At 37.5% G+C, this 13310-nt stretch overlaps 1 protein-coding gene across 2 annotated transcripts in view; it reads left to right on the forward strand.

Annotated features, from left to right (window-relative positions):
* Nucleotides 1-13310, forward strand: part of LUZP2 (leucine zipper protein 2) — a 112533-nt gene that overhangs the window by 30833 nt on the left and 68390 nt on the right. For both annotated transcript variants that reach the window (XM_033062543.1, XM_033062542.1), the window contains exons 2-4: nucleotides 6841-6958; nucleotides 8135-8205; nucleotides 10681-10759. In XM_033062543.1, the coding sequence (XP_032918434.1) occupies nucleotides 6841-6958; nucleotides 8135-8205; nucleotides 10681-10759 (268 nt within the window). The remainder of the gene's footprint in view (nucleotides 1-6840; nucleotides 6959-8134; nucleotides 8206-10680; nucleotides 10760-13310) is intronic.

Below are 13310 nucleotides of genomic sequence, written 5' to 3' on the forward strand. Positions count from 1 at the left end.
CCATCTATGATACCAGAATTAATCAGACTTTTGGGATCTGAACTTTTACTTTAATAACTTGGAAATTTTACTGTAAACACTTCATTTTAGGGTAAATAAATTTTATTCTGTTTTATTTAGTTTCACGATTATAAGCTGCTCCTGATTATAAGACGCACTTCCAGGTGTCGGCAACGCTTCATTCTTTGTCCATATATAAGCCGCATTTTTGTTTGCAGCGAGGATCCACGTGCAACTTTCACAAAGTTGCCAATTAGTAACAGAATCATGGGATCGCGGGATTTACTGGCTCGGCTTGGGGCCGTGCGGGCTCGGCTTGGGGCTGCCCTGCTGCTGCTGGGGCCATGTGGGTGCTGCCAGGGCTGTGCAGGCGCCACTCGGCACGGGGCCGGCCCAGCACCACCAGGACCTCGCGGGCTCCAGCTCGGCTTGGGGCTGCTGCGGGCTTGCACTTCCAGTTTGACAAATTTCTGAACTTCTGAATTTCTGAACGCTCCGGAGTATAAGCCGGACTTCCGGGTTTGGACCAAAATTTTAGTCAAAATGGTGCGACTTATAATTGAGAAATTACTGTAATTTTTATACCTTTATTCTGGCTTACACAGTAGGTTTTTTTCTTTCATTGTCTCTGGAGTCTTTGTACTATTTCATTACCTCTCAGTCTTTTCTCCAGTAAAAATTGGTTTTTTTCTTCGGGGTGTCACAATCCGCCAACACAGATGGGAGTCGTGATGGTTTGTTTGACTTCAAGGTGCAAAAGACACACAGCAAGGGACTACAGTTTATTCACAGCAAACAGCAGTGCACTTTTATTGAGTGCTAACAACACAGTTATGTGATAGAAGGGAGAGAGACAGCTATAAAGAAAACAAAGTGAAGAGAGAGAAAAAGAGGGGGTGGGGAATAGCTACCAACAGAAGGGACAATATCCTCGTGGTCTTCTGCCAATAGATGTATCTTCCTTCTGAAGGGGAGATCTCATAAGTTCTCTGCAGAAACTCACTTTTATAGTCCTTTTCCAAAGCGAGTGGCATCTGGCCAAGAGGCAGGGAGATTTATGGACTATTGTGTGAGGAGATTTGTTGCTCCGAGAAGCAGGTGTAAACGCACAGAACACGCCACTCCCATCCATGTACCTGCTCAAAGGCAGTGTACTGAGGCAATGTAGCAAGCACAGTGTGCGAGTGGGGTCGCCCGGGTGTTAATCACTGTTCTTGCAACAGTCATGAGGCAAATCAGGAAAACCTTGGGCCGTCTCTTAGACAGGGACATGTAGGTAATGTCATCAACCTCTTTGTAGCAGGCCTCTATTCCTTTTGCATACCTGAACACCATGTGCTCTGCATTCAGGGACATGTGGGAAGTTGTTACTGGTTTACAGGCAGGTACTTGAACAGGCATTCAACCCAAAGATCAAAAGGCTGAGACAATTCCATTCCTGTGGAATATTTGCTTCATTTGGGTCTAATACATAATAAATATTAATCAGTCATATAGGTTAAAAACCCTAGGACTTGCATATACTGGGGAGTTCAGAATTTATATTATCACAGTTTCTGGACAAAAAAATCAAACTACACTAACTGAACTAAGAAATATCAAAATGCTGAACCATAAATACGAAGAAATTATTTAAGTATTTTTTTATCAGAATTAAAATCTTCATTCAGGCGAGATTAACATTTAATATTTGTGACTTTCTTGTCTTGATACCTTTATGTCCTGGTTTAGGAATAATACTCTTCAATTCAGTGCCCCACAAAGATTCTCCCTAACCCAACACTATTCACTCACTCCTCCTTTCCACTCCAGTGAGATGGATTAAGGAAAAATGGTGAGAGTCAGAGGTGGAGATAAGACCAATTTACTGGAAACAGCAATGATACAAGAAAAGGAGTAGTAAAGCAACAATATTAGTAACAAAAGGTGTAAGAAACTGTTTACACAGAAAGACCATGACAAATCATGACTGGCTGTCCACCACTGCGCTTTCTCCAGAACAGAAAGCATGTCCTTCTTCTGGGAAGCAAGAATCTCTTACTCCTGCCCCTGGCAATAACATGAGGCAGTATGAAATAATGCCCAGACCTTAGCCAACCCACTCATCACAGTGCATGGCTGACCAGAGCTCCTGGTCTCAAGTGATCCTACAGGATCAACCTCCTCAGTAGCTGGGACTACAAGCCACTATGCCCAACTACTGTAAAAAATTAACCATGCCCTGGCTGAAGCTAGGACACTCTGGGAAATTAGTTTGGTGTTTTTTTCTTGTAAGGCCTGTTTTCCCTTTAGCTCATTTACCTACTCACACAGTGTCTTAGGTGGATTTTATGATGATGTTCTATTCCTGATCATCTGCTTTATGCCCAGAAAAGGTTGCTATAACTTCAAGGTGGGTCCAGGATAGAGGCAGGAGCTTTGGGGGCTCCTGTGAGGGCTTTATTCAAAGCCCTGTTCCCAGGCATGCTCACTGTGGCGCAGATCAGTGGGTACTTTGTTCCTTAGCTAGCTTGGTTTTTTGTTTGCTTAAGCAAGAAGTTTCTTTTTCCCTCTTTCCCTGGCCTGGAGAGACTGCAGCAGCAATTGTTCAGCCAGCTTTTGGGGTTTTTTTGAGAAGTTGGGCTTGCTTTTGGTCCAAGATCAGACAGTCTGAGAGATGGTCGATGGGGACCTGCAGGGAGCCGTGGCAACCACTCTGCCCAGCCCAGACCTCAGGGAAAGTTGAACCATCTAGAGAAAGGACCAAAATCCACCAGCTTCCTCTGTTGTGAGGAGGAGACCAGTGCCAGAGGTTCAGCAGTTTCCCATCTGTTTTGCCCAAGCTGCTGCATTAACTTTTTTCCTTCCTGAGGCAAAAGCAGGACTCTGTTTTATTCCCCCCCTTGCCACACGACCAGCCACTTTGTTTCTTTCCCTGACATTTTGGGGATTTTTGTTCTACTGTGAGTGGGTGTGTGGGGAGTGGGAGGTGGGGTTCTGATGGTTCAATATCTAGTATGTATTCTTTTTATTTTCCTGTGCCATGCCAGCACTTTGTCAATAAACAGTTGGGTTTTTTTCACTTTTATCTACTGCTGTTCATTTTCTCATTGGCAGAATGAGAATGGCATTGGGATTGCTGAGGTGCTTTTTCTTTGGAGGAAACACTAGTTCCAGAGTGTTTTCTCCTAAACTTGCCTCTAAACCAAGACCCCAGAAGGATTAATTCTGGGATAGCTGAGAGCAGCGGAGTGATTGAAATATCTCATTTAATTTGTTGATTCAGGTATTACACTTTGTTGGAGCGTGTAAAACAGAAACCTCTCTGAGTCCCTCAGAAAGAGATCAGAATGCAGGGTTTGAATCAATACTTTTAGAGAAATTAAAATATATTAAGCCACACAGTCATGAAATAGAGGTGTAAGCTTTAATTTTAAGTAAGTAGAAATATTATTAAGTTGCATAGATATAAAGTAGAAGTCTTAGTCTTAAGTAATAAAAAGATGTTTTAAGTGCCTTGAAGAGCAAAAGCCTTAGAATCTAATGTAAAAAAGCTTCAGTGAGAGTCAAAACATAGTTCTAGACATAATAAAAACATAGTAAGAATATTGCTTACATTCTTCAGATGGAATTATTTGCATAAATAGGTATGTTGTATGCATAAGTATTAACACCACTTTTATGCTATAGAACTAGAATTCTAATAGGTTTAGAAGAAATGCTTCAGGTTAATGTTTTTAGCTCATTAGAGCTGGATCTGTGTTTCATTTAACTTCAAGCAATATGATTTGGATTTATTTCATTGGAGATTTTATAAAAACTTTAAAAGATGATATTTCATTCCAAGTAAAAGTTCAATTTTGGAAAGGATAGAATGTTTTTACTCATCTATTAATTAATAACTAGATTATTAAATTCCACTGAGCCTGTTCTCGTTTATACTGTAGGGTTTAAGTGAGAAGAAATTATAGAATGAGTTAAACATTATGATTCAAAGAATTCTACTCCACAGTAAGGAACTGTAAAGTAAAGCACACCTTCATTGGCATGGTTGTGGGGAACATGTGGTATGCAGGGGGTCGATGCCTGAAAGATAGGCTAGAAATAAAACCCCATAGACTGTTGTCTATGGAGCAGGTATTTTTTATTGCAGCACTGGAGTTAAGGGGGATATCTCCTCCTAACTCAGCCACCTTTGTCAAGTTCTGTGATATATTTATACAGTAAGTATTGCTTAGTGTTACTGTGTCAACATAACATCATCATACGCACGGAGAAACTAATTTCCGTGCTATAATCTCATAGTTGTTAGATAGCTCTTCTGCACTATGCTTGTGCCTCCCCAGTTCAGGGGTCATTGGGGGTCTTTGATGAAGGCTTCCAAAATCTTCGCACCTGAATTTTTCAACTCTGTCCTCAGAGCATGTGCAGTTGTGTTCCTTTGTCTGGTACTAACCAGTCTAAATTCTTTGCTTTGTGGCTAATTGGTTTTACATTTACCCATTTCTCCTTAGTACTACTTACCTATCTCTGAAACTATCTATCTGGCGAGGGGTTTTTTTGTGGGTTTTGTTTTGTTTTGTTTTGTTTGTTTACCTGTTTGGTTGGTTAGTTTTTAGGTCTATTCAGTGTTAAGCAAGTAGTAAACCATATACAAGCCGTCGCATTGTATAGAAAGATATTTATATCAGATTATATAGGTATAAAAAGATATGATTTGAGTTATGTAAATATAGAAAGCTACGGTTCAGGTTATATTAGTGCAGAAAGTTATGATTCAGGTTATATTGATATCAGGTTATATTGATGTCTTATAGCTGAAGTTATATAAACACCTTGTAACTCTGACCTAAGTTATATAGGCATCAGGGTTAACACCATAACACCACACCTCCATGTGCGTCTCTGCCATGCTTATCTTACAGTGGTTATTTATACATTTATAAGTTTGCCATCCGCCCTGTTTGCTTGTTTATCTAAAAGTTACAGTCTTTAGAGGTTGGGATTTTCCATAACTTATGGTTTTCTTATCTTACAGTTACAAGCATGCCACACTATTCTTATCTAATACATTTGTCACACCTATTTTGCTAACACTTACTTACATGTATTATTACACATTTTATTGCTATATCAGTTGTATTTCATCTGTAATCATGTATTATGTTCCAACACTTTTATTACATTTTTCTGTCCATTGTGACAGCTCTTCTATTAGTCATAAAAAAGGTGATTAGCAGGTGTTCTTCCTTATCGCTTAACTCTTGAAGGTTAAGGCTTTGTCTGGCAGAAAAAGTGGTTGGCCAAATCCGTTAGCTCACATTCCTTCCCCTTATCATCTTAGTCCACTTGTTGTGGTTTTTTTTTTTTCTCCAAGAGCAGTTAGTGTTAGGCATAGCATCTGCTATTTGCGTATCATTGTAATCCCTTCTGGGGCTAGCTCCTTGTTTTGCAAAAGCAGTTGTGATCTAGCACAGTCACTAACACCTAACTTTTATTAATCTATACTAAGTGCTTATGTTAAACGAGTCCTGTACTTCATATATTAAAGGAACCCTGTGTTTCATTTACCAAGTTAAAATAGATCTGAATTGTTCTTTCCTCATGTCTTTCTTTAAAACAATTTTAAAAGGGAGCACTCTAAAATGAGTTCTAACAAGTGAAACTGCAACAGGCAAAAAATAACAGTAAATAATCACTAGATACAAAAATTGCTAAGTCTCATTAACTCCCCCAGAACAGAGACATCCAAAATGGCAGAAATACTCTTCCCATGATGGTGCTCGCCACAGGAGAGAGAACATGTGTAGGGAGACAAAGGGGAGATGGCTCTGACCCTCCCCTCACAACAACGGCTTTCGAAGGCAAGCACGTCATCTGGGAAACACAGGGAAAGGATGGCAACACCCTTCTGGGAAGGTAGGGTTAGTGTTAGGTTTGGGCTTAGAGATTAGGGTTAGGGGTTAGGGTTTATGGAGCAGTTCTAGTGGCAGATGAGTGGAGTCAGTGCTGCCGCCGCCTCTTCCTCCTGCCACTGGCCACACTCTGTCGATACCGCTGCTGCCATTCCCTGCACTGTGAGCTTCCTGGGGTATGGAACTGGTCTGTCAGCACTGACATGGGGCTACCGGCCCAGGGATCAGCTCGCTTCATGCTGCGGATGGTTTGCAAATTTCAGTCTGAAACAGTTTTTGATTGCAGAATGCAGGAGGGTTTTGAGTGGCTACTGTTGGCAAGCCCAGAAAAAAATAAATCCATGCCCAAAGCAGCCCCGTTACAAATCAGAGTCTCCACCTTAAACAAATGATGCTGGCAGAGACAGAGAGCTCCCTGCTTCTGGGCTCCTGCTTAAAAAAGGACTTCAGAAACCCCCTTCCCCCTGGTTCAGTTTCTGGATGCAGGGTCTGAAAAAGGCTGCAACAATTTTTGGGCGTAGATAGGTATAGAATACGATAGCATTTTGGTTTACCCATGACATTTCAGATTACCAGTGTCTCAAAACTTCATACTTACAGTTTTGCTTTTTTCTTGTATAGCATATGTTTTAAGGTAAGAAAAATCTCATGCTGTCAGGCATGCTAAATACATCCCTTTGTCTCCTGTTCATCACAGACAATCCATTATTTGCATGTTTCAATCTGGTAATTTGCTCACTCAGAAACAGAACATAATTTCAGTGTATAAAACATATATTTATCTATATTAGGAAGAATTAAGTTCTATAGGTGAGCAAGGGGACACAGTCCAATTTGAAATCCATACAGAGTGTTGGAATCAATTAAATTTGGATGAACTAAGATATGTTTTCAGGTGCATTGACTATGTTTTGAGATGATCTCATGGTTTTGTTCTTTGTGTTAGACAGAGCTATGAAGAACTGGAAAGACAGCTAAAAGAAGTCTTTAAGGAAAGGACCAACATACTTCAGCAACTCCTAAAGACTTCTAAAGAACTTCAGGGAATTAAAGTAAACCTCCAGGTTAGACTCTCTCTCAGTTTCTGTAGGATCACTAAATTACCTCAACATTTTCTTCTTGGTATCTTTTAATTACAAATGTTTCATTTTTTTGAAATCATAAAGTATGTGAATAATTATTTTATAATTATTTTATTATTTAATTATTAATAATTATTAATTATTTTGTTTATTTTGTTGATCTTCTACTTAACATAAATCTGATGGTTTCATGGAAAATTTCATCCTAAGGTGTTGGGGCCTTTGTCAACGCAATAAAAATACAGAAAATATTAAAATAGAGCACAGAAAAAAGAAGGAAAGGACAAGAAATGTGCAGCATTAATGGAGATGGCATGGATTTGAGGTCCAGATATTCAGCTGAGGGAGCACCTGTCTTTCCCAGTAGAGTCTGATGCTCTGGTGAAAGCATTGAGATTAATTTTCAATTAAAATGGGTCTCTCATGGTATTTTATGCCATTTTAAAGGAAATTATTTTTCTGACTATACATATTTATCTTCATTGATGTAAACTATCTGGGAAAAATAAAAGGAGTAAAAGCACTCTATCTGTTCACAGGAGAATACCAGTGGTGTGTATCAGTACTGTACTATATTATATTTTGTTATATTGTCTAATATTCCAGACTTCTCTGGTTTTAATTAATCAACGCTTCGATTTTTAGAGGTTTTGGCTTGGGAGTTAAGTTTAATTTGGGGGTTTTTTGAGTGCTTTATCACTGTTATTGTAGGCTTTTTCTTACTTTTTAGAGAAATGTATTTCTCCTTGTAGCAAATTTATTTTAGAATGTAGCACAGTTGAAGGTAGTATTCAGCAAAATTACACTGTGAAATATTTTCAATTTAATACTACAGAGATCCTGATATGGGCAAAGAGCTGTAGTATTATCTTCTGTATATACACACTTACTTGGTCATAAAATTCTAATGCTTTTAGTAATTTGTCTGTTTCTAAATCTGCTTATTGTATTAATCTCTCATTTAATATTTGAAAAATATACAGCTGTGTACAGTTAACTGTGTTTGAGGTACAGTAAAAGAAAAATCAGGCTATTCTTCCTATTTTCATAAGTGGAATGTCTGAAATTCACCAGGACCATTTTAAGAACAAGGGCCAAATACTTTCACAGATTAACAATAAAAATTATCTCTTTAATGTTTTTTTTTGTTACTATCAGTCTTTAAAAAATGATGAAACATCAACCAAAAAGGATGTGCACAAACTTCTGGAACTGGGCCAAAACCAAAGGTAAGACTCTCACTTTCTTCTCTTTCCATTTCCTGACTAAAAACTGTCAGACTAGCAAATTCCACCTTTCCTTTTACTATATAGATAAACTCTGCTGTATTCCAGAATCTGCTGATTGTAACAATAAAATAAAGGCAGGAAATACTCTTTTTGGAACAAACGATGCATTTGCTGATATTGAACATATTAGGAAAATGTATTAAAATGGTATGATAAGATATCTGCTGAAGAAAGGCATTTTGAGTTTTAAAGGAAGAATTAGTCATGAAGTATTCCTTAAAAAATAAATTCAGAATTTTTAGAAAATCAGATTACTAAACTGTCTAAATCTCTACGTTTGGAGATGATATTTATTCAAACCTCTTAATTAAATGTTTAGCTGTGTAGATACTCAAAATCATTAGCCCATGTGCAAATAGGAATACTTGCACTGGATATCACTGGATATTTATGATGAATGGAGTTAGGAGGAGAAAGAAGTATTAATTTCAAATTATTCATTGAGCACTTAAAAAACTAGTTCCCATGGCTGGGAATGCAAGTTCCTAGCCTAGTCTTAGTCTCAATTTCCCTAGTGCTTCATTGTGAGTAAGTCTCATCATTCTATGTCTCTTAATTCTTGAAATTCAGACTAGCAAATAACAACATCAGTACAATTTTAATAACAAGGAAAGGTAACTAATGTAGTGACTACTTTTTTTGAAAAACAAGTATATAATGAGTGCATCTATATTTCGTATTTTTCCCTAGGACAAACGTTTACTAAGAAACTTTAATAAGTTCATACTTCCTTCATTGTTAAAAATGCAATAATTAAATTCCATTAAGACCATTCCATTCTTACATCTACTTTCACTGCAGAAGTACACATGGAAGTACTACATGTTGACTTTTGCTTCTAAGACATCCTGTCATTGACTATACTGCACGAGAGCAGTTCCCAGAAATAAAGAGGGGATCAGTGCAATTTGCTGCTGAGCAGCCCACTCCATCGTTCAGAAAATGAAAGGTTTTTACAGTATAGTACAAGGGAATGCTTTGGGGCTACTCCTGTTGCCAGCTGTTTACAGACTTACTAGATTTCATTTCCAGAGAGGTGTAGAAGTTCAGTGTATGGAAGAGGCATTAAAAATGTGCCAGGGAATCTTCCTCATAGAATTTCACTAAGGAAAGGTCACAGTTTATTTACCAGGGTCCTCAGGCTATGTTTTTTCTGCAGTAAATGAAGAAAATTGAGCATAGTCTTATGCTTAAACCTATTGTATTGAAGCCAAAATTCAAAATATATCCCAATATTAATGTTATACACTTTGAACAAACACGAGCTGCATTTGGTCTGAGCACAACTTTGATTATGCTTTACAATGCTGGACGATACAGTAAAGTTTAGAGTACTAGAATCTCAGCTTTGGCAAGTAAATGATCTGCTGACTTCAAAATTGATTTTTTAAAATTCCTTTTGTGCAAATTCTTCAATAATTCCCAAATTACAAGTAAAACTTGGTCGCTTACTATGATGCCCCCAGTTTTATTCTTCCTGTCCATCATCAACGCATTGAAATGATGGCATCTGTTAGTGTTGATGGTATATTGTTTTAATGCTGCTCAATCACATTTTCAATTAAATCTCTTCTGTACCAGTGTTGCCAAAATTGCTGAAAGTAGTAAGGGTTGTCAGCCAAAGATCCAGCAGGTAGCAAGTTGTTTAAGAATTAGTTGGTTTCCATTCAGTTTAGTTTTCACAGAATAAATTATTATCTGTTACTGTGTGTAAATTGAGTTTTGGCTTGATCTTCATTGAGAGTTTATCCATGCAAGCAGCAACCCTCCAAAAGCTCTACAGCTGTTATGAAATATGTCATTTTACCACTTTGCTACAATTCCAAAGTGTGTCATATGCGGTGGGTAGAAAATTCTTGCAATTTGGAGAAAATCTCTGACTGACTCACTAATGCCAGGGGTTTTCACTTGATTCAAATAAAGCCCAATTCCAAGCAACTATCCTGTTCTTTTTTCTCTTAATGTCAGAATCTTCTACTGAATTTTTTGTTACTTGTGTCTAGAAAGTGCCGTATGAGGTTGAAGTTCATCAGAGCATGATTTATTTGTTTATTTTAAAGCAGATATAAACTACTTCTTAAAGATAATAGCATGTCTCCATGTTGCATTTTTACTTACCTACTTCCCTCAGTTTTTTGGTGCCAATCATTTTTTTGTCAGAAATTATGCACTGGTAGATGTTTTGCTTAGCAGACCATTCAGCAGAAATAAACAGTGGCCACTTTGCATCATAGATAATTTTTGTTAGAAATTGGCACTATACTTCATGGAGTCATTATGATTTTATATGCAAGACTCATAGACACTGTACATCTGTTTGCTACTCTGAATAACTAAAGGTCTGGTTTTTTGAATCTGAAGAATCCTAATGGACGCTTGTGTTGAAGTTTGTGTTCTGTGTTTTCGATAAACTAGGAAAATGAAATCTCTCCAGGAAGCCTTTCAAAAGCAGCTTAATGAGGCAGCAGAGAAAGCAGAGAAGCAGCAGGCTACCGTGAGTGATTCTCTTTCTTTCCTTATTTTTGTTGTTGTTCTGGTTTTTCTCATTCTTGCCTTGAGAATTTACTAGCTGAAAAGTCTTTGTAAAAAAATAATGGATTTCACATATGTGTTAGTACTCTGCAAACATCAGAAGAAAGGAGTTGGAAAAAGTTTTAATGTTCTAAAATAAAATAAAATATTAAGATTCCTATCTTCCCTTATTTCTGTGGAATTTAGGGATGTTTATACACTTTTGGAGACTTCAAACAGGAAATTTAGGCCTAAGTCCTCTCCCTGGTGAGATTATCTTTATGGATGTGTCATCTATATTAATATACACTGTCATACATCCATTGACTTTATAGGAATTATTGTGAATTTTCAGCAACAAAATAGATACTAGAGTGTCTGATTTTGACCATAGTAGAACTAATTATCACTGTAGAAGGTATTATGAAGTCCCATTAAGATTTCACGTTTTATTAAAATTCTGTTTCTGGACAAACTGCACAATTGTTTTGACTTTCATGTAGCAGTGTAGTATTGTGGAGCATAAAAAGACATATTTTGCTACTCTGAGGGAAAAAAAAGTAGAATCATGTTTACTAAGATGAAAGAAGGAAATTTTTCCTATCTTGGTTAGTAATATTCCTATAACATGGACGCAACTGAATGGAAGTTGACTAGATAATGTCCAGAGATTCCTTCAATCTTAAGTGTTTTATGATTTGAACTCTGGACTTGAAAATAACCTGCTAGAAGTGTTTATAGATCTGTTTTATATTTCACATTGGATATCTACTGATTTATTTACTAAGATTTTGCTGTCTTTCAGGGTCACAAAGCAAGGATTTGTTCAAGACGGGTTTAAATGTAATTATTAAATTCAAAATATATTTACAATGCCTTATTTCGAATTACTATGATTTGTATGTGGCTTTACACCCTTGGTGAACAAAATGTGGGAGTGTGTTTTCCTACATTCTGATTAGAAACAGCATAGATTATGGACCAAGCTATTATTTTTACAGGTTTCTTTCTCTTTCAGTTAATCTGATTATTGAAAACACATTTTTTCCCTTTGTTGCTCAAAAGTCTGGAGAGTAAAGATACTTTTTGTTCTTGTGTACCACACTACATATAATTAGTGTATTTTTGGTACTTGTATTTTTGTCTACAGCAAAATGAGACCTTTTATCCTCTTGAGGAGCAAAAAGAAGTAATGTGAAAACTGTATTGAATTTGAAAAGGATAGCATATTTTGGTGGTCTTTCTAGACAGGACAGCATATATCCAAAAAAAACCAAAACAAACTACACTTGTTTTAAGATTCTTTTCTGCTGCGAAAATTGATAAATTGTCTATATTGAATCCTGTCCTAGAGTCATAGAGTGTGAAGGGGTTGGAATGGACCTTAAAGATCACCTAATCCCAACCTCCCCTGCCATGGGCAGGGACACCTCCCACTACATCAGGTTGTTCAAGACCTTATTGAACCTGGGTTTGAACACTGTCAGGGTTGAGCATACACAGCCTCCTCGGTCAACCTGTTCCAATGCCTCACCTCCATCACAGTGGAAGATTTCTTCTTAATATCTAAACAAAACTTCCCCTCTCTCAATTTATACCCATTCCTCCTTGTCCTGTCACAGTTCCTGATGAAGGGTCCCTCTCCAGCTTACCTTCACATACTGGAAAGTTTTTCTAAGGTTTTCATGCAACCTTCTCTTCTCCAGGCTGAACAGCTACAGCACTTTCAGCCTTTCTTCATAGGGGATGTGCTCCAGTCCTCTTATCAGCTTTGTCGCCCTCCTCTGAACTTGCTCTGACAGTTCCATGTCATTCTTTTTCTGGGGGCACCAGAACTGTACACGCTACTCCAGGTGGGGTTTCACAGGAGTACGGTGGGGGGGAGAATTACCTCCTTCAATATAGTCCTGAAATAAGAGAAAAATTAGTATCTAGTTGTCTCTGATAAGTATTCAGAGCATACTATTGAAAGCTGACATTTTTTCAGGCGCATTGAATGCACTCCTATTGACTTTATCAGCAAAATTAATTCTAGTCCTACAAGAGAAAGTGGAAAACATATTTCATTATTGAATCTCTTTATTAGATTTTGATACTCAAGACTAATTCAGATGTGGATTACATAAATCTCAGATCTAGTGAATGGATTTGTTAGTGTTTGTTATACAGTGCTTTTTTTTGTTTGTGCAACAGTGCCTTGTGTACATTCAGTCCTACTGTAGCATTTTGAAGAGCAAAAGATTTGTTCTACACAAAACAACATCTGCCATTAACAGTGAGTAAAATATCACCTGGTGTAGAAACCAGAAAAATTCCTCTGAGTGGTGGCAGATGGTTAAAGAATCTGAATTCTCAAGCTGTATTCCAATACTTGCCACTAATAACGTATTAAACTTGCTAATAATTCTAAGGAAATCAGAACTGTGTCCTTGGTTTGTGACATTTACTTTTTTATGCCTCAGAGTACAATGTACATAGTGAATCTCAACAATACAGTGAGGCTGAATGAATATTCAAGCAGTGCCTTAGGATCT

Source organism: Catharus ustulatus, chromosome 6 (assembly GCF_009819885.2).
Source record: "Catharus ustulatus isolate bCatUst1 chromosome 6, bCatUst1.pri.v2, whole genome shotgun sequence".
In the NCBI taxonomy this organism is placed as follows: Eukaryota; Metazoa; Chordata; class Aves; order Passeriformes; family Turdidae; genus Catharus; species Catharus ustulatus.